Source organism: Falco cherrug, chromosome 7, assembly GCF_023634085.1.
Source record: "Falco cherrug isolate bFalChe1 chromosome 7, bFalChe1.pri, whole genome shotgun sequence".
Lineage (NCBI taxonomy): Eukaryota > Metazoa > Chordata > Aves > Falconiformes > Falconidae > Falco > Falco cherrug.
In genome coordinates, this window is record NC_073703.1 from 2138374 (window position 1) to 2165980 (window position 27607).

At 46.9% G+C, this 27607-nt stretch overlaps 1 protein-coding gene across 4 annotated transcripts in view; it reads left to right on the forward strand.

Annotated features, from left to right (window-relative positions):
* ARID3B (AT-rich interaction domain 3B) overlaps window positions 1-27607 on the forward strand; it is a 36751-nt gene that overhangs the window by 4347 nt on the left and 4797 nt on the right. For 3 of the 4 annotated variants that reach the window (XM_005437454.4, XM_055715734.1, XM_055715733.1), the window contains exons 3-8: window positions 8546-8617; window positions 10204-10276; window positions 22079-22262; window positions 23478-23737; window positions 23849-24106; window positions 26889-26993. In XM_005437454.4, the coding sequence (XP_005437511.1) occupies window positions 8546-8617; window positions 10204-10276; window positions 22079-22262; window positions 23478-23737; window positions 23849-24106; window positions 26889-26993 (952 nt within the window). The remainder of the gene's footprint in view (window positions 1-8545; window positions 8618-10203; window positions 10277-22078; window positions 22263-23477; window positions 23738-23848; window positions 24107-26888; window positions 26994-27607) is intronic. The other variant, XM_055715735.1, reaches the window with a different exon arrangement.

Sequence of the window (27607 nt, forward strand, 5' to 3'; positions counted from 1 at the left end):
TTTACAGAATTGATGTGTATCTAAGGCAAAGGACTATATGGTTTAAATAAAGAAAAAAAATTTACTTAATTGTCCTTTTCTACAAATGTTAGCCTGAATGTCTTGAGGGTTAGGTTTTGCTTCAAATAGTTGTTTGAGCTAAGAAGCCTTGTATGGACAAAACAAGAATGCTCTTCTTCCTTGTCTCCTGCAAACCCGATGAAGTAAAAAAGCTGGAGCTGCTTTGTGGTGGCTGGTGAGCCATTGGTGTTGGAAAGTTTGCTGTGGGTGCTCAGGGCAGGCTCTCCCTGTAGCTGTTGGTTGCATGCATGCAGCTATTTGTTTTATGCTGTTACAGGCAGCCGTTTGAGGAGGAACTGCTAAAGCTCAGCAAGCTTTGTTTCTTCCATTCCATTCAGCATGCCTGTAGGCTCCTACCCAGCTGTTTGTGTAAACTGGTGCCAGTTTGCTGTTTCTACACTGATGCATGCGGCAAGAACTCCTGTAAGTTGGCAGGTGAATGGCAGTTGTACTCTTGGTGCTATAAAGCATGCTGGCAAAGCAGCCCTGGCGCATGGGATGCGGCAGGCAACTGGTTGCTGCTGTTTCCTCTGTGCTTTTCAGTTAGGTTGAAAAAAGTGTTACTCAAGCTGCTATAGGGAATTTAGGTGGTTATGTTGGTCAGGGGACAGTCACTAGAGAAATTGCTTCAGAATTTACTGGAGTGGCAAAACCTTCCTCTTTCAGGTCTCTGGGTGGAGAATAGTAGGCAGGTCTCTGGTGTCAGGGGGATCACTGTCTTAAAAAAACCAATAAACTTAGTCCTTGGCTGTTTTCATTTCTAGCTCAACCAGTGTGAACAAGGATGTTGTTGTGCTTCTTCCCAACACTTGCTGGTCTTGTGAGAGTCCTGTGAATCTTCCTGAATTAATAGGCTTGATTCCTAGGTCATTTGCCCTGCTCTGGGAAGACAGATGAGCATAAGTGTGCCAGATCTGTTTGTAGCAGATGTGGAATAGCAAATAAAAAATTAAAAATACTGGTTTATAATTGGCATACTGTGCCCTAATACTGATCCAGTTACTTTGGCCCATTTTGGTAGTAATCAAGTATTTTGGTACTAGGTTGCAGCTTAGCCTCATTTCAGGCCAACTTACTCTGGAAACCAAAGTGCACAAAGCTTCACCAGGAAGTAAAACTAAAAGAACAACTCTCTTGCTGCTGTGTTAATCTGTTTTGCTGCTGGGGAAGCAAATAGTACAGCAGCAAAGAAAGGAATTGGAGAAATTCATGGACATGAAGTTCAGGATGGCTTGTAAGGGAATATCAAGGATGTGCTATGCTACAGCAGTCCTGGGTGGTGGGAACATATGGCAGAAAGTGGGCAGGTTCACATGTTGTCCTGAAATAGTGTCTCCTTGTGCTGTCATTAGAGGTGGAGTAGTGGGCTAGATGGTCTGCCCCAGCGAGGCACGGCATGGATTTGTAGTCCTGCTGGTGAACAACGTTATTAGGGTGCTATGCTGTGCTCAAAAGGCCGTATTGAAGTGCCTCATATTAGTGAGGCTGGTGCAGTATATTCACCTTGAGTAGGGTAAATATTGCAGATCAACTTGTTTGCATTCACCAGTGGAGTCTGCATACCAGGGAGTAAAAATTTAACTGCGGTATAGCAGTTCAGAGCTGGTGAGCGGGGGAGCTGCACGGATGTAGGAATAAACCAGGGCAGGCAGGCAAGAACTGTTAGCTGGCATGACAGCAAAGGGGGAAGAAATGTGTGTGCAGCTGTGGACTGTTCACATTATTCTGTATGCTAAGTGGTAACGCTGCTCCAGTGTGAGCCTTGCTTGAAATTTTTCATTTGAAAGGCATACTTAAAAAAAGCCCAGTATCTTTATTTTTTGTCTTTGTCTAAAATGGTTGTGTTAGGCAGAAGAACCAGGATCAAATGGAGAAGTGCCTGTGTTCTCCAGTTTGTTTTCGAAATGATTCCTGAACTTGTCTTTTTTTAGCTTCTGTTGAGATGGAGGCTAATAACCAGTCTGTGTACGCTGCTTCCAGCTCGCTCTGCTCTGGGAGTATTTCTGGTATGCGTAATGGCTGTTGCTTGGGAAAGAGGGGAGAAAAAGTCACTTCTATTCTTTCAAGTGTGGATTGTTTTTCTGAAAGTGACACCCTTGGAGAAAAATGTATCTTGAAAGTGTAAGGCTAAGGTTGCCTGGAAGGTATGTGGTGTGAAGATGGCAGAAAGGTGGAAACTACCAGCAAGATGATGAAGCCCCATTCTGTTCAGTCCTGGACAGCCAAGTAAATAATTGTAGAACAAGCCGGCAGACAAAAGAGCTGGCTCAGCTTATGACACGGGGGCGGTGGGAATCCTGTCAGCACAAAACAACGAGGGAGTGGAGTTGCTTGTCCGGGAGTTGCAGTCTCGAAAGAAGAGCCGGGGAGGGGGGGGTGGTGCTCAGCTCGCTCGCTCCTCGGACTTGCTCGAATCCCCTGCAAATCTGTCACGGCTCCGACAGCCAAAGGCTCCCGCAGCCGTCCCAGAGAAGGGCGTTGTGGGCTGCCTGTCTCTGAAGAAAAATGAGTTTTTAATTCCGCAAGTGAAAATGTTGCTTTTAGCAGATGGTTGGGTGTGGGTCCTTGTCCTGTGGGTTCTCGCATTGCTTGGCGCTGGCTCTGGTTACCGGGGAGAGCCGTGCAGGAGGCGCAGGACAGGACCGCAGCCCACGGGCTTGCTGGTGCTGCTTGCTCCTTTTCCACTCGAAGCTGGTTCTGCAGCAGTAGCATGAGCAATTTTGTCAGTCTTTTACTACAGCATGCACGTTAGTATGTGTATTCCTTGGTGGAATGTAAAAATAAAGTTGAGTTTTTCAGGCATCAGCTGATACTTAATGCCTCCTTAAGTGCAGCAAGGTAAGTGTCCATACAGCAGCTGTCTGACTTGCAGAGAGTGGGTTGTGGTCTGGGTTTTGGGGATGTCTCATGTTAGATTCTCAGAAATCACCAGTCACTCCTGAAAATCCTGACCTAAACTTTTACAAAGGTCATGGTGTTTATTAAGATAAGTCAGCTTAAAATAATTACTTTGCTTTTGCTCTAGGGTCTAGGAATGAGTGGCTGAGATTCCATAACCTTTAAGTATGTGCCTCAAGTGGTGTGTGTATTGAGGTATTGCTCAGGAGATACTCATTAATCCAGAGGGGGTGAAGGTCCCAGGAATACAAAAGTTGCATTTCACACGGTGCATTTTTTTACCTCCAAGTTATTTCAGATATCCAGGCCCCAATTCAAGGGTTGGAATTTTATTTCCTTATGTGGGTCACCGGATATTTTTCTTTTCATGATTTAGTGGGAAGGGAATTCTTTATTAATAGCTAACATTAAATACTTGATTTCTCTTTTCCTGAAAGCTGTTTTCTGTAAGAAGCTTTTAAGTCCTAAACTGCCCATTGCTGCTTCTCTTGAAATTCATGGTTTAGGTTTGTTTTGATGAAGTCTTCATCCCTGTGACAGTCTGCTTCTGTCATAGCATGTAGCTCGGTGTTCATAGTGATCTGCAGCGCAGCATTAGTGGCTGGAGCAACAAAGTCACCTTTTTGTTTAATATATGAAATAACGTATGGGGAGGAGAACCAAGAAACCTCTTGTGATAACGACCGTAGGCAGCAACCTACAAACACCTTGTATTAGACGTCAGAGAGTGCCCCCAGATCTGCATCTCGAGGCAGTTCCACAGGCTTTGTCAAGGCTGCGTTGCTCTGCGGTGCCTGTGCTGCGTGTGGAGGCAGGGCCAAGGAGCAGAGCGAGGAGCTCATTTCTATCTTGGGGAAGATGTGGCTCTTTTTAGGATTTGTTCGGGTGCTAAATTTATCTGTAGGTAGAGTTGCAGCTTGTCTCCTTCAGTGCCAATTCAGAGACATTCTAGCTAACACTGGAGACAGGAGGTGGAAAGAGCTCGAATGTGTTGTATTCTTACACTTCTGTTTTTCTCACTTCAGGGTAAATCTGAGACTCTCATGTGGCAGTGAGAATTTCTCTTCCCACAGCCATATAGCACTGAACAAATCTTCTTGTCACTTACGTTTTAGTTAATTCCTCTGAGTATTTGTGAATAGGAGTCATTCACAAAGAGTCCAACTTTTCCTTAAGGATAAGGAAGCGTATTCCTGTTTTGCAAAGAATTGTTAGTGCTGCAGTCACTAGGTCGTGGGAGCACATAAAAGAAACTTAATAAAAAAGGTAATTAATCTGTTAACTTCAGTCCATTCTTTTTCTTTCCTTCCCCATCCTCCCTGCCATTCCTGAAATCACTAAAATGTTTTCAAAACCTGTCTTTGAAGCTTGTAGATATTGAATTGAGCTCTGTTATTAGTAAGACTGGGAAGGGTTTATTCCAATTTCAGCAGAGCTTTACCAGGCAGCTTGTGCATGCAGTAATTATAACTTGGTTCTCCATGCTTGAGAACTTGCAGCTCAGGGCAGTAGTCCTGATCTTATCAGCATTTTGTAGTACAACAGTTTTCTTTATAATAGCATCTGTTTCACTTCCTAAGGCTTAACTCTACCCACAAAAGGAATTTCTGTGGATTCTCTGATAATCCTGAAATTGCTGCCCCTGTACCTTTTCATTGACTCGGTGCTTTCAGTTAACCCATGGGGTAGGGGAGGGGCTCACTTTTTCACTGCAACATTTAGCCTTGTCCCTAAGCAGGTATTTCAGCAGATTTCTGGCCTGAACCCTCTGTCAAAACTGCAGGTCTGCAGTACAGAGGTGCAGAATGATTGAGTTTCATGCCAGAAGGTTTTTTTCTCTTTTCTTTTACATATTAAAGCTTTAGTGGCTTCTCTCCTGTTAGTTTGCCATCTTAATACAACTTTGTACTCTGGCAAAACCTCCTCAGGCTTTAGCTGAGCCCCTCTCAAACAGCTGTATGGAACTGGGTGGGGGAGAAGGGAATGACCTGGAAAAGGAGCATTTCCAGTTTCTCATCACTGTCTCTGTTTGCACACTAACTGTAATTTGTGCAGGCAAAACTGGAGGAAGAGATGATTTACTGCTGTTCTGTTTGCCTTAATACTTTTTTTTTACTGAGCAGAGTTTTGATTTAGTTCTGATCTCTGGGACAGACATGTGAGATGGTAATATTTGAGAGGTAGGTGTCCTGCAGGGAGGGGTTGAGGCAGCTGGTAAGGTTTTTGTCCGCAAAAGAATGGGCTGGATGAAGCAGGAAAGTTTGTCATCTCCTTTTCTGTCTGCTTGGCAACTCAGGGTTAACTCTGGCTTTTGAATGTGGGATTGGAAACCAAAATTGCTCTGGACATCTGAGCTTCCCTCTAATAAGATATTCCAGGTGGTTAGGGAGTAATCCTAAAATAGGTCCAGATATAATTGCTTCTGAAGCCGGGCCCACAGCCTCTTGGGGAGGGGGCGGTCTGGGGGGGCTCTGATGGTGTCTGCAGTGCAGGGAAGGCTCCCTGGCTCTGCCAGCAGCTCGTGAAGGTGGCCAGCCCTTCCCAACACCTGCCTTCCCACTCAAGCTTTGCATCAGGGGCTCAGGCACAGCCAGTGCCACTTCTGCCACCTTTTTCTGCAAGAAACCAGATAAATTCTTGCCCACGATAATGCAAGGGCCGTTTGTCAAACATCAGCAAATTCCCTCCATACAGGCGGGTAGAAGGAGAGGCAGGACTCTCCCCAGAGGATGACCTGCCTCTCTGAACAGTGTTTTTTCCTTCCTGCCACTATTGCCTGACTTATACAAAGGTCTTTTAATGATTTGTGAGGATATATTGATTTCTCAGGTTCCTGCTGTTCATATGGAGGAGGGCTTCTCAGCATAGGGTAACTTTGTTTTCCTAGGAGGAATGGAAAGGAAGCTTGATACCAAAGCTCCCGCTGAGCGCTCTTGCTGTGCAAAATGTAGTTTATTCTGCATTATGGAGCACCTCTTGCTTCAGTAGCTTCATGGGGCTCTTTACTAATTTACCTGTTCCCGTTGTGCTTGAGTCACTGTTATGACCACTGCCAATGTTTGGTATCTTTGGTCGTAGCCTTGGTGTGGACCCAAAGGTTTTGGTGAGCAGAATAGTCCCTCAAGATCAAAGCTGAGGCCTGGGAAAGTGCCTGTCGGTGCTCGTACTCGGCTCTCTGAATAAATAAGGCTTTATTCCCTGGCTGCTGAGCTGACATTTCATGCTAGCCTGAGATTTTGCTAACCCTGCTACCCAAAACAAACCTGTGCTCTGTCCTCATGTCTCCACAGCCCATGTGGTGTTTCGGTGCACCCTTGCTGATTTACACCACTGCAGCTGCTGCTTGCCCTGAGGTGGATGAGGAGCACTCCCCTTATCTCTTCTGATAGCTTAATGTACGAAGTGGTAACTGGCTTTAAACCTTTCCAGCTATTGCAGGAGGAAATGCTAATACTGTCCACTGTCTCTCACCTCGGATCACTCCGTGTCATGCCAGGTTATATCAATCTCTGCCAATTTTCTGGACATATGGCAAAACACTGATGGCATCGGCTAGCTTTAAGCTCCTTTTCACTAGTGATGTGTGGAGGAGCATTACTTCTGTGCTCTTGAGCATCTCAGGATATAGGTATGGGAAGTGGCGTGCATATATTCTGCTTACTCTCTGTATCAATCCTTAATCTTGTCATTCTTTTCTAATTACCCTTGTTCTTCAAATAGAACAAGTAACTTGTCTTTAATCCCATGGAAAGTTTTGTTCCTGGAAATTTTACAAAGTTCAAACCCACTGGCAGTAGAGAATTGTCTCCTTTAAGCTCTCATCTCTTTCCTGTCCCTGTCCTCAAATGCAGCAGAATAAGCTCTCAGCCTGACCAAAGTTCCCTGTGAAAGCACGTTTAACACCACGAGCAGCTTTTCCCTCTGGATTTATAACCAAATACAAACTTGGGAAGAAAGTGGCTCAGCCCTCTACAAATCATTTTGCCTCTGAGTGTATAAAGTTGAGGATGGGAAATATCTGCCGTCTTCTGAAAAGACTGTCTCTTATTCTGACTGTTCACATAGGTTTGTTGATCTGAGTTAACAATCAGTGGGGTTTAGGAGCAGCTGGATGTTACCGTAATTAGCAAAAAAACTGTGGTTTTAATCTCTGCTAGCAAAGGACACCCAGTTGAATCCTCCTGTGAACAAAACTGGTCTTCAGATCTCTTCCTAGAGAGGGCTGGGAATTGATCTGCTGTAATAAACAGCTGACATAACAGAAGTGGCAATAATCCCCCATTAAATATCTTTCAGTTGATGGGACTCACTGGATAATTGACTTTCCAGCAGGAATTACTGGCTCAAACTAAATCAGCAGGCATTAGGGCAGCTCACCAGTGTTTTTTAAAGGGGGCAATGTAGCTTTGCCCAGCCTTGACAAGAGCTATTCATCTGTCTAATTCAATGTATGTGTCACAACCAGATGACTCCAAGAATTCAGATATTGGACCACCTCTCTAATTTGCATGCTTTTTTTGATGTGTGCTGAAAACTCTTGCTATCTTCAGTGCTTTCGTATCTGTATTAGGATGCTGTGTGTTTATCAGAACAGGGTAGTCAAAGCTACCTTGCTGCATGGATTTGGCTGCTCTTTCCTCAAGTGGCTCTGGAGTACTTGCTGTGCTGGAGCTTTATGAACTTTATGGTTTAAAGATGCTTGAACATATTTCAGGATCATCCTTCTGGTCCTGCCATACAGCTGGAGGCTGTCCCTGCTGGTTTCCAGCCCTGGTGATCATTTCATGATGATGACTTACCAAGTAGAACAGGCCTAACTAGAGTAATCCTTTTAATGCCTAAGAAGAATGAACCTTAATCCAGCAAAGCTGAGCTTTCCATTTCTGTGGGGAAAATCCACATCCAGTAGCTTCCAGGAGTAAGGGTCCTGGGTGGGCAAGCAGCTTTCCAGTGGGATTATTTCCCTTTCTTTGGCATACTCTGGTGCTGGTTTTTAGGCAAGCCAGGGGAAGGACGGAAGGGTGTTTCCAAGTGTTTGGTGTCGCTGGTGAACAGAAAGGAAGGATGCCTGGGTAACACCTGGACCTTTCACTGGGGTTCTCGGATGTGCACTTGGTAAAAAGATGGATGTGGAGAGCAAAAGCAGCACCTCTATGTAGCTGCTGGAGCTCGTCACAGGAAAGCACCTGCTACAGGGGAGTTAGCGTGCTTCAGTTTAGCAGATGTAGGAAGGTGGCTGTTGAAGATGTTGAGGTCTTTTCCCTAGAATGGTTTTCCCTAGTGTCAAGACAACTTTTTTGAGATACATTTCTGTGGGAGAAGTCTCAGAGCTGAAAACTTCCCCTACCTGCAGTAGTTCCCAGGAAGGTGGAATGCCACTTCCTGTTTTGGGCTGAGTGTCAGAGATTCCAGGAAAGTGTTCTGTGACAAACGCACAGATTCCCCCCATCCTTCTAGTCGTCTTGATCTGAGGCAGCAGCTGATGTTGCATGTGTTTGTGCCCAAAACTGCACATTTGCAGGCTTTCAGGAATTGTCCACAAAACCTTTCCCTGGCAATCCTTTCACGCTTTTATTTCTCTCCCCAGAATGGCAACGTGACCTGGAGCGATGAAGGCGATGGATGCAGAGGAAGAGAAATTTCACGAGACTTTGCCAAGGTCAGTCTGATCATTGGCATTTTGGGGAGGGGGTGACTTTGAGGAATTCTTCCCTGGATCTGTCTCAGAGGGTGACTACAGAGCCCTCACTATTCCTCTATAGTGAATTTGTAAGACAACTGCTTTGTCCTGCAACCCTGTGCCTAAAAACCTGCGACTTTGTTGGGCTGGTTTGGGCCTATTTTGTTGCCTTTGGTCACTGGAATAGTTTGAACGAAGACTTAATAACCAGACTTTTGACATTTAAAATCTTAGTCATACTTTCTCCAGCTTGCAGAAGAGGATTTTGTTTCTTGAACCTGATTAGCACTGTGGTCATGGATTTGAATGTGGCAGCTGTGTGTCACATCAGCCAGAGGAATTCATTTTAAACGAAGCTGGCCCTTTCTGAAAGGGTGCAGCTAATTGCTCTGCAAATACACTGGGGTGTTTTCTTCCCAGAGCTCAGTGTGTGAGAAAGCACAGAGCTTCATAGGAAATGAGCCCAAAAAGCTCCTCTTCTTTTGGACTAGATGAATACCAAGTAGCTACCAGCACCTATGGGGAGGCTGAAATACATATTTCCCAGTGAATCTTTGCTTTTCCATTGAGCTGCTCCACAACAGTAGCTACAACCAGCAAAAAATTCCCTGGAGCAATGCAGGATTCTTCCTCAATGCAAACAAGAGAAGGAATTGAATTCTTCATGTATAGCACTGTCTTCTGTCTTGTTCTGTATCCTCCTGTATCTCAGCAAGAGACTGACCAGCCCTTTCAGCCTGTTGCTTTGTGGCCTCACAGGATTCTTGAGGGGTGAAAATTAGATATTTTTTTTCTTGTTCAAGAGGTAGCTGCAAGATGGCACTCATGCCTGTCCCTTCTGAAAAATCAGTGGATAACGCTAGCATACAGTGCCTCTCCTTTGGAATAAGCTGCCTATGGAACTTCATTTTAAATGCTTTAAGCCTTTTGGTAAAACTATTTCTGCAGCAAATTGGTTCCAGGATGGTTCCTGACTGAAGGCTTTTTGGCTTATTGTAGAGGGGCCTTTACTGCCAGGCAGTAGTAGTTACAGGAAAGCTCTGTCCTTTCATCTCTTCCTTCAAGGGACTTGGAGTTTGTCACTTATGTGACAATCCCTGAAGGAGGGAATCATGAGGCTAGGAGAAGCTGCAGAGCTTACCTCCATGGTGCCTCAAAGGTACAGACCACTAATCTGCCCTAAACCACCGTCACCTTCCTTTTGGTTGTCTCGTCTTTCTTTCCAGCTTTTCTTAATAGTGTCTCTCCCCTTTGCTTTTAGGTGCTTTCAAACCTGCTCTGTAACCAGTGCTGTTAACCGGGTTGAATCCTGTTCCCTTCAGGGTGCCAGTCTCTGCTCTGCGCGCATGAGTTACAGAGGGGCTGAGCAAGGCAAACTCTAAGGAGGGTCCTCAAACCTGGTCACCAAAAAACCAAGGAACCCTTCCTTGTTTTGCCTCTTTGCCTGCAGCTGCCTTTCACCCCTCCAGTACAAACACCACGTCACCCATTGGAAGAAGCCAATATTACTTTTTATGTCTCATTGTGGATTGTGCCTTAATTTCTGTGGGTTTTTTTCCTCCCAGCTCTATGAACTGGATAGTGACCCTGAACGGAAAGAGTTCCTGGATGACCTCTTCATCTTTATGCAGAAGAGGGGTGAGTGAGCACTTGTTTGAAGTAGGGTAAATGGGGCACAGTGGTGGTGCTGCTGCTTGACTTCTTCCCTCCTGAGTTTGAAAGAACAGATCCAGCCCTTGAACTTGCAGATCAGGTGGAAGAGCAGTGGTAAGACTTGAAACATTTGCCCTGGGAGATAGGGAGGGCAGTATGAAAGAACTCTTCTGCACTGTAACTTAACTTCACGCTATTTCTTTACCCTCCTACCTAATATTGATGGTGTCCATGCGCTGAAGAGCCCAAGCAGCCTGCTTCCCCAAGGATTTTTGAAACAAGGCTGAGTACCACTGGGGATTCTCTGGTCTCCCCTTCAGGTGGCATGATCACACATCATATGTTTGATTTCAATGGTATGTGGAAGCTGAGTGTGAATGCCTTCACGGCCTGCGTAGAGTAGTGGCGTGCAATCTGGGGACTGGGAAAATAGACACCAAGCCACATTTCCCTGTAAATTCACAATGTGTCAGCTCTCAGTTTTAGTAATTTTGTGTAACTGAGTGTGGAAGTGCAGTTTCTCACATTCCTCCCTGTGGTGTCAGCAGCTTGCAGCTTTCCTTGCTACAGGAGTGGTGATGCATGTGTGAAGTAGCTCAGCTGGGATGTCACAAGCCTCTTTCTGTCTGCTAGTTATCAAAGTTCAGTTCCCTTATTGCAAACTATGCATAACAAAAATGTACATGTATGTGGTATTGTATAAAACATGTTTCTGAACATCTGTAGTAAATCCATTGTGGTGCACTATTCCTTTACCCTGCCAAGCATGCCAGGCTAGACAGACTCTTCAACAAAAATGCTCCTGACAAAAAGTGTTAAATTGTGCTTATAGACCTTTTCATTGTTTCTGAAGAGTCTGCTGAAGGAAGGTGTGAAGAGCAGACATAAAAAGGGACCCTTTGCTCCCTTTTGGCATAATGCTCTCTGAGTGTGCCAGACCAAAAAAGCCAGGCTGTGCTTATTTGAAGGGGGTCTTGTTAGTGTCACCACCAGTATTGTGCCAGGAGTTTAATAACACATAAAGATGCAACATCTCAGTCTCATCTACTTGAAAGTTATCTGTTTGCTGAGTTTGAGCTGGAGTCTTATTTCCTGTTGTCTTTTGAACCCTGCATCTTCAGATGCATCCCCCTCTGGATGCCTAGATCACCAGCAGAGGAAAGGCTGTCCAAAATGCAGCTATTGCAGTTGCTCTTCATGTCTGTGTCCATTTTTCCTGGCTTGGCTAGAGCTGACAGCTGACCTGTGTGAATTTTTACTCTCCAGCAGTTTGAGGTTATGCTTCCAAGGTGGTGAAAAATTGGAGCAGGGTTTTGCTGGTATTTTTGGCTTTCATGTGCAGAGGCATAACTGGGCTTAATTAGTTTACTTGCAAATGTTAACCTGAGCTCACATGTTAATGTAAGGGCTGGGATGACTGACAAGACAGGACAATAATCTGAAGGGTGTGATTGGCAGCAATAGAAACCTCCAGATACCTAGGGAGAAATCTGCTTAATACTTCAGTGTCTCCTTCCTGTTACCTTTTAATTATTTATAATTGACATGTTCCCAGTGCAGGGGCTGAGCTGGTTACCAGCTGGTTGCTGTAGGAGTTTAGCTTTTAATCATCTGGGCATTTCCAAGTGTATTTGTTTTCTGGAGACTCCCTTGTTTTCTTGCTTGCTAGAAGGCTGAAAATGAAATACAAGAACCCAGTGCCCACAGGGGTGAGATGTCAGGAACTGACAGCACACTCCTAGAGGGGCTGGAAATGTTTGGCACTGCTCTGGGGGACTGGCTAGGTTGCAGGGTGTGAGGCAGTTGTGGGCTTGCTTTGTATTTTGGGACCCCCAAAGTAATAGGCAGGATGACTCTGGGGAGCTAAGCTGCTTCAGGTTGATAGGAGAGCTGAACAGCATACATTGAGCTATAGGAGGCAGCTTCTGTCGTTCATCTGAGCTGCTGTGTCTTAACTGCAGAGGAAATCTTTTGACTTGGCATGGTTTCCCAGAAGCTGGACTGTCCACTTTTCCTGCTATTCCCAGCACTGTCTACAGCAGGACTTTGGTTTTCTACTGAGCAGATGGACTTGCCCACTGTGTCCTATTCTGGGATTCTCAAAAATCTGGAATCTTCTACCACAAAAATATCATAGGATACCATTCAGGCTCTGATTTCTTCTCCCCTCGTTTTATGTGCCAAATGAGCACCTTAAACTATACAAGGCTGAACAGATGCCTTGTTCTGAAAGAGTCCCCCAAAGATGGGGACAACTGAGGGCTCATTGCACCTGAGAGCAAAGTGCTGTGTTTCTTAGCTAGTATGTGTGAAGGGCTGGTTAATTTGCACCTCGTGTCTGAAGGGAATGGAAAGCAGCTCTGCTAATAAACATTGCTGGTGTAAAGATGGGGATTTTGCTGTTGTCCAGGAGAAGTGCTGGCCCTTGTTTAGGACTGATGGATTTGTGGCACAGATTGCAAACTGATGCCAAACCAAAAAAAGCTCGAAGTGAAAGATAAATGACAGATTTCACAGGAGCTACCGAGTAGCTGGAGGGATGAAAAGATTTGGTTGTTGGTGCTGCTGTTAGGAATGTACCTAGAAATGTAAAGCCATGAAACAGGCTTAATGCAGATCAAATGTTCAGGTCTCATCTGCCTCTGAGCACAGCAGGTTGTTGCTGAATGACCACAGCTGCAAGTGATAAAATGGCCCTTCAGTGGCAATAATGATGGAAGAGGGAGATGAGAGGAAAGCTGTAACTCTTCCTTTGTTGGATGTTTTATTCCTTGTATGTGTTTAGGTGAATGGGTCCCACCATGGCTGTGATTGAAGGGGCAGATGGGGAGAGGAGGGGAGACCAGCCGAAGAGAGCAAATTACCGTGTGGGGCTAGCTTCGAGCCAGGCCTACGGCAGGACCAACCTGGCGCGGCTCAGCAGGGACGATGCTAGCTTGCTGTATTACCCTTTCCACCTTTCCTGGTTTTTTTCAGCTCTTCTGCAGTCTCAAACCGAAGGTTGTCTTTCCTCAGGCTGAGCAGGGATAAGCAGCTTCAGTGGTGGCTTCCCTCTGTCTCCGTTGCTGAGCTGGTGTCTTGTGACAAGTTGAGCCTTGGGGTCTGGTTTCCCAGAAGCTCTTAACCTCCTGCAGCGTGAGGAGCTGCTCTGTGGGCAGGCTTGTGGTTCAGGGCATTTTTAAGGGCACGGGCTGAGACTTCTCTGCTAGTGCACTGTGGAGAGGGTTGCATTGCAGGCACAGAGGCTGGATTTGTTCTGCCTGCTGCGGAGAACACTTGAGGCAGGAGCAGTTTTCTAAGTGCCCAGGCTAAAGCTGCATCCATCACAGTAAATCAGGGTAATCTTGTGTTCCCCCATCTTTTGTATTACTGAAAATAATTTTCTTACAGCAAAGTATGTAGCCAGCTAGGCAAGTTCATTTACTCGGGTCTGGCTCAGTGTTAGAGGTGATGACATCTTCCAATTTTCGGGTCTTTCTCACTCTGTGAACATACCCTGGTGGTAAATTTTGTCTCCATCTTTTTTGTGTGTGATAGAAGACATAGGTATGATGATGAGTAGCAGAAAAATGTAGCTGTTAGCCCTGTAGCATGTACTAGGTAGTGTAGCTAGACAGCTTTTTGTCTCCAGATAGTGAAGGACTGTCAGTGGTGTGACTGTTACAGCTGCTGAGGCAGCCACTGATAATGGAGCTGATTGTATTCCACTAGTGCTGGTCAGGAGAGAGTTGGAGTAGTGGGACTGTTTCATCCCCTGGAAGGATCAGTTGTGTTCGTGCAAGACATTCCTCTCGAGAAAAGGTTTGATGAGGAAGAGATCTAACTGTGTGCTATGGTGTATTAGGAAAGGCTCCCTTTCAAGGGAAGCTGTTTTGTTCATTTTAAGTACTGCCTTTGTGAAGACCTCATAAAATGTCTCCAATTGTACAGCTCTACTAATTTTGTTCAAGGTTTCTGTGTGACCTTGGTTTTCCCAGATGGCTTGACCATTCTGTTTTTTTATGTGTATATACATAGAAGGGGCTTTGTAAGTCTGACCGTGTGGTTTTAATGTTTTCCTGCTGTTGTATGCTCTGTCTGCACATTTTAGATGTGGAAATACAACAAATCCAGGGCATTGACAAAAGCGTTTACTGATGGATTCTTTTATCTATAGGCCAAGTGGTGTTTATGAAATGTTTGTTCAGGGAGTACGCTTCATTCTTCTACTGATTGTTTTGCAGGTTTCTTCTTTTGATCCTCTGGAGATATTTTTGTGCCTGAATTAAGCAGTGTAGTTCTGAGACATCAATAGACATAAATTCTCAGCATCCTGTGTTCATGCTACCTGCTTAATGCTGAGCCACAACAAATGTTTCCCTAAATAGTAGATTGTATTCTGCAGTGGAAAAATTCTCACTCGAGGCACTGCAGATATCTCCTCTGGAATGGACCAAACCAACCAGGAAAAGTCCTCTTCCCCGTTAGACTATTGGATTTGTGCACAGCGACTTCTCTGCCTCCTGTACCTCCTTTAAAGAACCTCTTCTGTGGCCAACCATACTGACTTTAGAGTCGGGAAAAATGATGGCTAGTGTCTTGTGCAAATGGTAAGCAGTGGGGACCAGTGAAATATTTTAGCTTTTTATTTTTATATTGTTAGAATGGAAAGAATGACTTTTCCTGAAGTTGTGGGGGGAGCTGGCATTCTGGTTTACATTCCTCTGTATGCTTTAAATGGTTTAAGCTTTTCAGAACATGGAACAGAACGCACTACTCAGTGTACTTAAACACTTCTAAGTGATGCTAGGGTAAAAACAGGTGCAAAGCAAGGTGCTTGGGATCCCTGAACAGCTTGAATCTGGCTCTTCTGGGGATGCAGAGTCCTGTACCTGAGGTAGGGTTCTCTGTAGCATCCACAAAACTCTTGCAGGGAATGTCTTGCTCCACCAGCCTTGGGTCCCAGGTGACTAAAGTCTCCACCAGGCACTTAAGTTGATATTTTGGGGGAGTTTACCTGGGCCAGTTTGCAAACTGCAATAACTTACAAGTAGCTGTCAGCAGGTCCTTCCCATGAAACCCAGACTTGCTCCCCTTTGTTTTTCATACACAAGACATTCATTGCGGCATAGAGACATGAGAACTTTTTTCTCTAATTTGGAAAAAGCCTGGAAGTTACCTTTTGGAAAGATTTTTTAAAAAATTTTTCTGGGAAAATACCCAGTGCAATTCAAATAACTAATATCCCTTAGTTTTAAGCAGCTGAAAAATAGTGCTTTAGAGTGAATGTTGCTTTAGCTTCAAAGAAAAATCATATTTGGAAGCTGCAGTTGTAATTAATGGAAAAATAGTACTGCAAGTTGACTTGGTTCTGGCTTACAGGAGATTTGTTTTAAACTTAGCCAACATGAGGAATGCTTGAGCAGCTTAAATGTTCTGTATGAACCAAGTTGGCACTTGACAGGGTACAGAAGAAGTTAATTTGAAATGATTGGCTGTTGTTGCTTTGCAGGAACCTTTCTGTAGCTTATTCAGCTGATACTACTCTGCTCTAGTGATTGCCAGCTGAGGATCTCTGGATCCCAGGTGCCCCTTCCTGGGTATACAGAATTGAGTGATGGAGTCAGAGGGGGTTTTCCTTGCTCCCCCTGAAGACTGAGATGTTAGATGGTCATGTGTTTCTCCAGTGTCTCAAAGCCTGCATGTTTTCACCTCAAATCCTGGTCTTCTCAAGCTTTTGCTTGTATTGGTACTTCCTCCTTGCTATGGGTGTTCTTGGCCTTTCCCCCCCTCTAAATTTTAGCAGCATGTTTTTCAAATGAGGAATGAACTGCTGCAGTCAAGCAGTGGAGGTGGCTCAGCACTGAAGAGATGACCCTGTAGATATCCAAGTGGATGGAAGAAGGTGGAACCATTTGACATGAAGATGCTTTAATTTTTGACTTGGTTCAGCCTGCCTGACCTACCTTTATTTTCCCCAGCTGCCCTCCTTTATCAGCATTGCAGTCAGTATTTCTGCCTCTCTTTGCCTGAAGAAGAAGAGTTTGCCCATTTAGTTCAGAGGTCACATGTATGGAAACCCACCACCAGTTGTGTGGCAGTTCACCATCTGGTGAAGAAATTTGTAATAGCAAATATATTAGACCCAGCTGTGTCAGTAGCAGCCAGACAGTTGGAGCTGGGTGCAGGAGAGCAAACCTCCGTGGGACCTCTGTTACAGGGGTGTGCAGGAGGGTTACCGTGGCCGGTGCCATGGCTAATACAAGGGGGCAGGGGATGCCAGTTAGGCTGCTGCTGGTTCAGCAGCCGAAATCTGATAAGGGGCTGCTGTCAGCCTCGCTTACTGGGGAGGGAAGCAGAAACTGATGGTGTTTCAAGGGGCGCAGATAAGAAGTGGGCCTCCTGTCAAATAGAGCATGATTAATTACCCTCTATCCTGGCTCCTGCTTTGATAGGAGTTGTCTAATGGTCTGCAGGCTCACAGATCAGGTGGTGACATTCCTGTTGGGAGGTGAGATTGCCTGCTGTGGAAATGCCATGCGTGGGGAGAGATTAGATCAGCTGTGGCATGAACAGGGAGGAAGAGGGGAGAGGTGGTTTCCTTTCTGTATCCCTTAGCTTTTTATTTTAACATTGAGTGCTTGGGACAGACTCAAACCAAATCAACACACAAAACTCATGCAAAGGAGCTGGGGTGGCTGAACGAGCAGCTTTGTGTGAAGCCAGCCAGGGTTTGTCCTTGCAAGAGGAACTGGGGCAGTGCAGAGTTCAAGTTGATTTGCTCGTGTTCTGCACTGCTGACTTGCTGTTGAACTGAATTTTCCTCTGTTTAGCCTGGGAGATGAGGAGGTTGTTCATACCAAGTAATTACTCAGTTTCCCTTCAAATAAACACGAAGACCTCTTCAAGATTTGGTTCAAAATTCTTTTGAATCACTATGGACTTCCCCGGTCTCCTGGGGAAAACCTGTTCCTTTTGGCTGTCTGATACTGTTTCTCTTCTGAACATATTTAGAGTGGAAGGTGGAAAGAGCAGCTCTTACCTGTACAGATAGTGGATTAAAAATGCACACACACACACACAGTGCCTATTTTTCACTCCAGAGTGTACTTTGTTGCGCTCTGAATGTTGCTCTGTGGAATAATGTTCGGGATTCTCACCTCCTTTGTTCCTTACTAAGAAATGGACACTTCTAAAAGTAAATTGGCTAGGAAGAAAAAAAAAAAGGGAGGTGATTGCAAAAAGTAGTGCTCCAGGCTGGGTATAATTAACTGCTCTTTGTCTCTTGCAAGCAGGACAAGTCATGGCTTAGACTGCTTGATGGTGGGGAACTCCCTGCAGTGGGCATGGCTCAGCAGGAGGAGAGGAGAGAGTGGCCCTTGGCAGGGGATCTCCATCGTGGAAGGCTTGCAAATCCCTCCAAAATGAGGGGATGCTTATTTTCTATAATTTGGTTATGAACAGTCTTAGGGGCAGTTTTCCTTGTTTAACATCGGTCTGCATCTTTAGTCTTAGATCTGTCTTAGCCGGGCTTCAGGTTGAAGAACGGGGGGGGGGGAAGTTGGGCAGCATGCTTGGGTGGATAGTGAGGAAGATGTTGGTCCAAAGCTTAGTTCCCTTAGGAGAAGGGGAAAGGCTGAGCCCCAGCACTGAGCGGGCGGCTGTTGTGCAGGGGAGCAGAGCCTGCGGGTGCCGATGGCTCAGGCAGTGCCCCCTCTCCAGATACTGGTTCATGGCCAATAGATGTAAAATCAGTCATTCAGAGATGGTCTGGGGTTTACAGCTTCCTCAGTCCCTTCTTAAATGGCTCTTGAAGGATGAAAATTAAACAGTTGCCCCTTCTGCCTCGCCGGTACAGGGGACATTGGGGACATTCAAGTCTATCCATATAAGCCCTTTAGGCTTCTGTTGCGTCTGCCTGGAACAGAAGAGGCTTTTGAACAGGGGGAAACAGCTTGGCAGAGGGGGCTGCCTATTTCCCTTGAAGGACAGAGATGTTTATAGCTAGGCAGGCTTCCTCCAGGGAAACTCTATTCCAGAAATCTGGATTGTAGTTACAGCTTGCTTTCCCTGCAGAAGACCAGGAGCCCTTGGGCTGTGGGATGATTCCTCTTTCTCCTTCCAGAGTTTGCCTGCCCTGGAGTTTGTCTTTCTGAGGTCTCCCATGCTCATCAGCTACGCATCACCCCTTTTCCAGTAGAAACAAGACTGCCTGTGTGTCCCAGTTTTGGGTGATTCTTGAAGGAATGGCCTGTACTTACATAGCTGGGGTTATACTAAAAGGAAGAGAAGTTGCTTACGAAGAAAACTAGGAGAGCAGGCAGTCATCTTCCTTATCCTCTTCTCGAGTCAGGCAAGGCTGCTGGCTCTTTGCAAGCACGGTATGTACAGCATTTCTGAGAGCCGGCAGAATAGAGAGGCTTGAAAGTACAGTAAAATGAGTTCGCCATCAAAAGGCAACAAGTCTTATGCTGTGCCCCCGGCTGCTGACCTTTCCCTCTGGAATTCTCCCCTCTGACCTCCGGATCATTAATCCTGATGCTGCCAGATGACAGTAATCCATCATGGCCCCTGACAAGCCTTGCAGCCGCCTGTGAAAGGATCCGCTCGGCTTCAGCATCCAATCGTCCCATGATACTCGTTTTTCAGCCTTTCCTGTTTGAGCGCTGGGGGTTTCCAATAAAGACTTTATCGCCTTGCCTTTCCTCGGTGAGGGGCTGGGGGAGGAGGGGGCTCCCACAGCAGCTTTTCCATGCTTCTCAGCTCTTTTACAGTCAGATCCTGTGAAACATGCAGTGCCCTGGCTTGCTCAGAAAAGTACAGTTAATTTACCAGGTCTAAAACCCAAATGGCTCTTTGCTCACTCTGGGAGACATTACTTGGAGTGGTGCTATGAGAGAGCATGAGAGGGAAGCGATTGCAGCCCCATGCTCAAGTGGTAGAAGGATGGAAGTAGTTTTGTCCCTGCTGTAAAGTTTCTCAGCTGGCATGAAGAAATTTTGTAGGGAGGAGAGAGGGGAAAAAAAAAAGCTGTAGGTCTTAGCTTAATTTATAAAGCTACTAATTAAATTTCAGGGCACTTTGGTCTGTGGGTCTTGTTTAAAAGCAAACTTCAGGAAGGGAAGGTGTCAGAGGGGTAGTAACATGAGGTGGGGAGGTCAGACCCGAGTGCTGTTTCTACTCCAGCCGTGAGCAGGCTCTCTGGAAATATATTTAAGCCTTTATTTCCCACTGTGTAGATAATGTTTGTCCCTTGCACGGGAGCATTTGGATAAATACGCTTTTGTCCCTTTTCAGCTGCTACGATGGGATAATCTCAAGAAGAATGAAACTGTTGAGGAAAAATGCAATATGTTAAAAAGCAGCTATTTCCTTACGCTCTGTGTTAGTGGCTTGTTTGCCTGAGGAGCCTTATCCGTGACCCTTCCCTTTCACTCTCCATCTGGGCACTGTCCAAGGAGAGCTGGATGAAAGTCCCTTCTGGACAAGTTAATGCTATTCCCTAAATTGGATTGGGGAGAAGCGGGTAGCTTGGAGCAGTGCGGGGTTGCTGGAGGAGGAGGGGAGAGGGTCTTGATGCTGCCCCCGGGGAGCAAAGGCTTTGCTGGCAGTGTGATGCCACTTGGGACACCCTGGCTCTCCTTGCTGCTGGGGCAGAAATGCTGAACTGTTAATGAAGGGGCATTTTGGGGTGGAAAGAAACCACCCCTGGCTCTTCCTAGAGACCTCCAACATAAATATTTCCCTGCTCTTCATTGGGAGCGGGCTGGGTGTGACTGGTTACTGTGGCTCAGCTGATGAATGATAACTTAAGGCTGGTAACATGATCGCTCCCAGCCCTCTGTGTGTCTGAAATGACGCTGTTGGTGTGCTCTTAATCTTTGCAATAACACACTGAGACAAAATGGTGGCTGAGGAAAAACCGAAGCAAACTGAGGATTGCATTTACACAGGCTGGCCTTTTGGGAGGGGCTGGCTCCTGGCTTGGGGCAGCCGGCTGGGATGGATGGATGCAAGGAGCTGCAGCACATTTAAACAGTTTGGAAACATCTCTATCTCTGCTCCCTGAGGGAACCGTCGTCTCTGAAATGCAGGAAGAGGATCTGATGCAGTTTGTGAAATTACTGCTTTGTGGACTTTTCTGCTGGGGACAGGGAAGGGGTTGTTTAGACAAGGCAAGGAAAAGAGGATATATTATAGATACGAAATGACGGAGCATGTGGACCAAGCCTGATCAGGTTGCTCTTTGTTTTCTTACAGTTTAAGAGTTAGTAACTTGGTGAAACTGAAGGGCAGCCCTTTTAAAGCTGCAAAAGTTTTCTTTTTCTATCCAACATCTCATTAACCTGTGGGAATTGGTACCATGAGCTAATGCATAACAGGCTTCAAAAAGAAAGGAAGAAAAAAAAAATTACACTTACATGTATAATGAGGACATCTGCAGAGCTGAGCTGAACTCCTTTTCACTAAACAGAATAAAACCCATTTATAAGGGCCATAAACTGCTCTGCTTCGGGGCATTAACCGAATCGCTGGCTGATGAGCAGTGGCAGAAGTCTCCCCTGTGGGTTGGGTATTCCATAATTGTCCATTACAGCGCTTCGCAGGCTTTCCTGTAAAGGCTGGTGCTGACCATTGTGGTAGACAGGATACTGACCTCAGATGGATGGCTCTTTGATCCAGGACAGTATTTCCTATGCAAAATAAAAGGTTTGCTATATCAGCAGGTTTTTTCTCCTCTTCCTCTCCTTGCCTAAATCTCATTAGTTTGACCTTTTCAAACCCTGCACGCTTTATCACTTTAAGGTGCTGCTAAAAGGGCACTATCGGGTTAAAAATCAGATGTTTCTTACTTCTGTTAACCCAGAAGATGACAGAACTGAACAGGAGGGGTAGAGCTGTTTCCCTGTCTGTCCTCTCAAGGATCGAGGATAGAGTAGGACCTTGTTTTGGGCTCCAGAAAGTGCTTGGGGGTACCTGGTGCTTCTCCCAGCCACCATGAGGATGCCTGGTGTTGCCATGTCTGAAGTCAGGCACACTGTTGCTTCGTCACACTGCTCGTTTGTTCATCTCCACCATCCCCACGATTGCTCTAGCTTTCTCGTAACAAGTTACGGCTCCAGCAGCTGGGTTGCAGTTGCTACCAAGGTACACGTGTGGCCTCAGTGGTGTGTCATTTGGGAGCATGTTCAGGAAGGGGTGGGAGGGTGAAAATGCTTTGTGAGAGCAGTAGCCGCAGCAAAACATGCACGTGCTTGTGAGGGAGGATAGAGGTGCATGTACGTGGGGGAACGAGGTGCTCTCAGGTGTCGTGGACCCCTTTGTCACTGTTCCCAAGCAATACAGGATAGCAAATCCTGGGGAGTTGAGGGAGACAAATCCCCATGTATAAGTAGCTTCAGTTGCCTGGCTGCTCAGCCCCTTCCTGAGCACAAGCAATACAGATTTTTATCTGAGATTGCCCTGGGAGCCCATAAAAAATGATTCCTCTGTGCTGCTCCCTCACCCCTAGGACTGAATAGTCCCTACTTCCCCTCTTTCTATTTTAGAAGTTGCTGCTAGCTGCAGGTTATTATTTGTCTGATAATTGCTTTTGCCTACAGGAAAGGATTTTTCATGGAAAGGACGTGCCATGTAGCTACACTTCTCTGGCTCATTTACTCACCCATCGAGAGGTCTCAAGTCAGGCTACAAATACAGTTGCCTGAATTTCCTATTAGAAAGAAGATCGATAGCCCCGACCTGCCGGTTTTCTTGGCCTCATTTTCTTTCTGACTCCATGTTTCCTTCCCTGCTGTTTCCCTCCAGGAACTCCCATCAATCGGATACCCATCATGGCAAAGCAGATCCTGGATCTCTATATGCTCTACAAGCTGGTAACTGAGAAAGGAGGGCTGGTGGAAATCATCAACAAGAAGATCTGGCGAGAGATCACCAAAGGCCTTAATCTGCCCACCTCCATCACCAGTGCTGCGTTCACGCTTCGAACCCAGTAAGTCCAGAAGGTCTGACAGCGTGGATGGGAACACGAAGCGGGGACTGGGGAGTGTGAAGCAGGGACTGGGGTGGAAAAATTGAAAGACTAAATTCTGCTCTGTGCCCAGGGAGGAGCTTTATTTGTCCCTCTCGCCCTAGGCTTGCAGTTTTAACTTTTCCTTTCTTCCTTCTGCTCTCATTTTTATTTTAGCCGTGATTCCCCTTGCATCCCTACAACCCCAGCACTAATATGCTATCGCCTTGTTCCCTGTGCTCTGCACCTCCCTCTATCCTGTGCCTTTCTCACCTCTTCAGAGCTTAAACTCCTCGGGGCAAGGAGGGTCTTGCTCTGTCTCTGGAGAGCGCTTGGCACAGCGAGGGGGGAGGGAGGCCTCCTGATTTTTAGGCATCAAGTATGAACTTGATCATTTCATGTCTGTAATCACTACTAAGTTGTGGAAACTTGCATTTAGCACCTGCTTACTGTGAGGATTGCTTTTCTGACCTGCAGTACCTCACATTGATTAATTTGAGCAATTAATTGATTAACATGAGCAATTAATGCGAGCAATAAAGAAGTAGAGTAAGCAGAGGAAAAAGAATGGTGAAAGTAAACCGCAAAGCTGTGCTTCAGTGACTCGAGCACGGAAGGCTGGGCTCTGGGAATCCATACCCAGCTCTTGTACAGACTCTGTTTTCTTGGAAGTTGTAAGAGCCCCTGGGACCCAGAGAGGGAAGCTCCTTGCCATTCCTACAGCCTTCAGTACAAACAGGCTGTCTCCTGTAAATGTGTGTGCCAGAATTCCGCAGAAGTGGTAAGGTTTGGTGCTGCCCAACAGAAATGACTTGGACAAGGGTAATCCTTCAAACTTCCTTCCTTGTGTTGAGTGTTACAGTCCAAGATCTGAATTCTTACAATTTTAGGTGGTATCTCAGTTGCAGAGGAATTCTGCATGGGTTTTTTCTGCCATTGTGGGTGTAGTAGTATGTAACTATGTGCTTCCCTATAAACACTGAGTAAACTCAAAGTTTGAGAGCTGTGCTTCACACCCAAACCGCTCAGTGCTCATCCAACCAAGCGTAGCTGCTGTCATGATATGCAAAGCCTCCAGATCTGCAGAAGACTTCAGTCGGAAGGACTTCCTGAATATGGTGCTTGTTGCTGTAGCCTATAATTTCATGTTCTACTGAGAAACCTACTTGAGTTTCCCTGTGCTCGCCTCTCTCCCAGGTACATGAAGTACCTATATGCCTACGAATGCGAGAAGAAATCCCTCAGTTCCCCTGCTGAGCTTCAGGCTGCAATTGATGGCAACAGGCGGGAAGGCAGGCGGCCCAGCTACAGCTCCTCTTTGTTCAGCTACTCGCCCACCACCACAGGGCCTCCTTCCCTCCTGTCTCCCCCAAAGATCCGCTTCCCCATCATCGGTGTCGCGCCAGGCAGTGGGACCAGCAATCCTCGGGTGTCTCCAGCAGCAGCTGTCAGAAAAGGTCAGCAGCTACTTGTACTTGCAGCAAAGAGGGCGGCCGGCGGTTTCCACGTTTGCGTGCTCGCTCTAGGAAGGGCTGTGGGAGGGACTAAGTGGCTCTTACCTTTTCTAGGTGACGGTGTGCCCTTGACTGTGTCTATGCCAAATCGTATTGCTGTGCCAGTGACCTTGGCTAGCCAGCAGGCAACTGTGGCAGCAAGAACAGCCACCCTGGAGCAGCTGAGGGAGAGGCTGGAGTCGGGAGAGCCTCCAGAGAAGAAGGTCTCGCGGATGACGGAGGAGGAGCAGCGGCTTGTCCAGCAGGCTCTTCAGCGCAACCTGTTCAGCATGGCGCGGCAGATCCCCATGAAGATCAAAATCAATGGCAAGGGTAAGCAGCACCTCTGGATACACAAAAGGTCGTTGCAGGCTGCAGCAGGGAGGGAATTGCTCCCAGTCTAGGATGTCAGACACCTCTTCACACACGGGCTCGATTATCTCTCTGGGTACCAGGCAGAGGTCGCTGTCAAGCAGCTGTTAAAATGGAGCACAGTAACTGCAAAGCTAAACTGTAGCAATATTTTGTTAGGTTTTACTTACTGCTGCTGGTTTTATTCTTGTTGATGCATAATCCAGCATCACCTGAATCCAGCCTGGATTCGGAAGAATCCTAGCTGTGTTCAGAAAGCTCTGCATCTAAGCTGATAAAACCCACTTGACCCCTACAACAAGACCCTTACTCTGGGCTTAGGACCTCCTGCGTTGATCGCGGTGAGATTGCTTCAGGACTCAAGCTCGCAGAACTTGCACTGTGGGGAATTACCGGTTTCAGTTGATGACTAGCTCGGTTGTCCTTGCAGCAGTGCTCTGTTACGTGCTGTGAGTGTGTTCCTTCCTTTATGGGAAGCACATGGGCTGGCTGAAACTGCTTTGGTTCATGTAGCTGACCCCTTCGTGTTTAATACCTGGTGTACATCAGATCCGAGAGCGTGCTTTAGCCTCGCCAAAGGCAGCCCTTCGATTCTGCTGTCAGTGAGATGGCTTTTGGAAGGGAAGCCTGTCCTGTGCCAGACGCTCAGCTTTCCCCTGTCTTGCTCTCATCTGAGCCTCCTGCCAGCGTTGTGCTGCAGGGAATGATTTTCTGTCCTTTCTTGCTCACAAACCCTTTCAATTGATCGTGTCGGTAACGGCTTTTTCTGTACGGATAGCAGACTGCAGGAGGTGGGGGAGAGATGCCCAGCTTTTAGGAATCCTTTGTCAGGTGTGATGTGGAGGCCACAAAGACCTGTGTATCTGCAGGGGCCCCTGCACAGCCCACGGCTTTTAGCAAGTCAGGTGATTTCTACCAACATCTGCTGCAACCCTACGCACAGCCTCCAGGCAAAGAACTCCTGGCAAGGCTGGGTTAGAAGGTCACATATAAGCAGCATTCATGGCCTGGGAAATGCACTCCTGAAATGCTTTGTAAAAGGGGAGTCGCCCTGTAAAGGTCACATTGTCAGAATCAATACTGTTATATAGTGCCTTCAAAAGCTGATTAAGTGCCGTGGCTCCCTTACCTGTCCCCGGGGCTGCACTTCACTGGACAGCAAAGCCTCAGAAAATTTCAGTCCCAACAGCTGCTTCCTCCAAACCTTTTGATCCATTAAAATTAAAGGGCTCAGACCCCCTATTAATTGTGCAGTTGGATGTAGGTGCAAGGCCAGGCAAGTTTGGCACCCCTTGGAAGAAAGGGAAGAGTTGTTCTCGAGGCCCTTGCTAGCAGTGCTGGTAAATGCTTTATTGAGACGCTTTGCCAGAAACGTACATGGCAGAGGGTCAGAGCAGGTTCCCCTCCGAAGCAGCAGCAGCTGGCTGCGGGGTTAAACGGCACTGGGACTTCCCATCACAGTTCCTGACAGCGATGCGTCCACCTACATTTCACCTTTACATAAAAACAAAACCAGTGAGCGAAAGGGAATACAAATTTTATCGAGTAATGTTTATCACTCTCATCTCAATTTAGTTTGGGTTTTTTTCTCTCCACCCTGAACTTCCGAAATCAAAATGCTAGGGATAATTTTAGTCTCTACCAAGAGTGACAGGCTGAGGGCTGAGCCCCAAGGACTCAGTGATACTACTCCCACCTTTGTTAGGGCACAAAAGACAGGACAGACTTGCTAATTTTCCCAATTGCAAAATAAAAATAATATTGAGCTTTGTAAAGTCTTTTGAGAGGCACTTTTGAAAAGCACTGCACGAGCTTATCATAGCTTGATAGCAATGTGTAGGTTAGATGTTGACAATGTCCTTAGTGTTCCTTACAGGGACGGTGAACTTGCTGTCCTAGCTCCTTCCAAGTCTGCTAAAGCCACGCATTTTGCATGCAGTGCCAGAGCCCGAGCAGACTGTCTGCGTAATCTCTCTCTGTTTTAATAGCCCAGTGCCCCAAAACCAACATCGGGTGGGCCGGCAACCACGGTACGGCTGTGCAAACTGTGCAGATGCAGTCCTGCGAGCCAGGGCCACGGCCACCAGTTGCTTCGGTTGGAGGTTCAGAAACATCCAGGAGAATGGGACAACCGGCTCCCCTGAGACATCAGTGCAAATTGAACCCCACGGACACTTCCAGAGCGGCCCATCAGGGCTTAGAAAGGGCTCCCCGGGCTGAGGACACTGGAAAAACACATTTCCCAGGCTGGAGGGGCAGCCAAGTGTTGTGCTGCTGGGTTGAGCCCCTGGCCCTGCGGGTGGTCCCCTCCCTCCAGTGGCCGCTGGAGCTGCTGCAGCCTGAGCCGTGCCCAGGGAGTCGCAGCAGCTCCCCGGGAAGCTGCCACCCCTCAGTGAAGGAGTAGGGGCATGTCCCTGTGCTCCCAGTCTGCTGCCAGCACGGCCACAGTCCAGCCCATTTAAATGTGCTCTTGTGTCGTGTGTGGAGGGGACGTTAACTGGGCCCTCCAGTGTGCGAGTCGGGGAGATGTGGAAGTGCCACTGGGCTCACAGCCGACCCTCGGATCACACCGAAGCGCTCAAACACCTTTGTAGACATAATAGGACTGGAAGTGAATGTTGTGAGGGATTTCCTCACCATAGAGGGGACAGGAGGAGGACTGTGTCCACCTTTGATCATCTCTGGGTAGTGCAGGGAACGGGATAGTTACTCTCTAACTCTGCATCTCTTCTTTCTTGAAAAGAAGATAAACCAGACTCGGCAGCGGCGGCGGCGGCACTGAATTTGTCACCTAACGGCATTGGGAGTATTAACATGTCTGTGGAGATTAACGGCACAACTTACGCTGGTGAGAAGGAACTGCTCCCGGGGGGGTGTGGAGAGCCAGGCTGGTGGCACGGAGCGGGGCACGGAGGGGGGTGGCGTGGCGTGGCGTGCTGTGCTCCCCGGGGCTGGCCTCTGCCGAAGCGTGACACGCGCAGCCTGCCCGGCTCAGGAGGCTCAGCAGAGATGGTTTCCATTCTTTCTGGGTTTTGGTCCTGCAGTCGAGTGCCCTTTCCTTTTGGCGGTGGTTGTTAGTATTCTTAAAATCCAAGGGAAGGGACTTCTACAGCAGTGTTAGTAGGAAGGAGTATGATCCCGCTTCTCCTGCTGAGGAGTGGCTTTACTCAGCTCTTCCTCACGCATCTCTGGGAAGCACGAACTGTTGTCCCGTGTACTCTGCTCAAGGCATTTCACTTCTGCAGGTCACACACGTGCATCCTTGGACAAAGCCCAGGTGGGAGGCCTGGCACTGCGGTGCAATGCAAGTTGCTTCTCTCCTCCAAAGGTGTTGAAGCCATTTGGGATCTTTGTCTTCTGTAAGCGCAACATCCCCGTGACAGAGGCTGCCAGAACAAGTCCTGGGGGATCCCTTCTTATATCCTGGTCACTATTGACCCTCTGATCTGTCTCTGAGCCTCC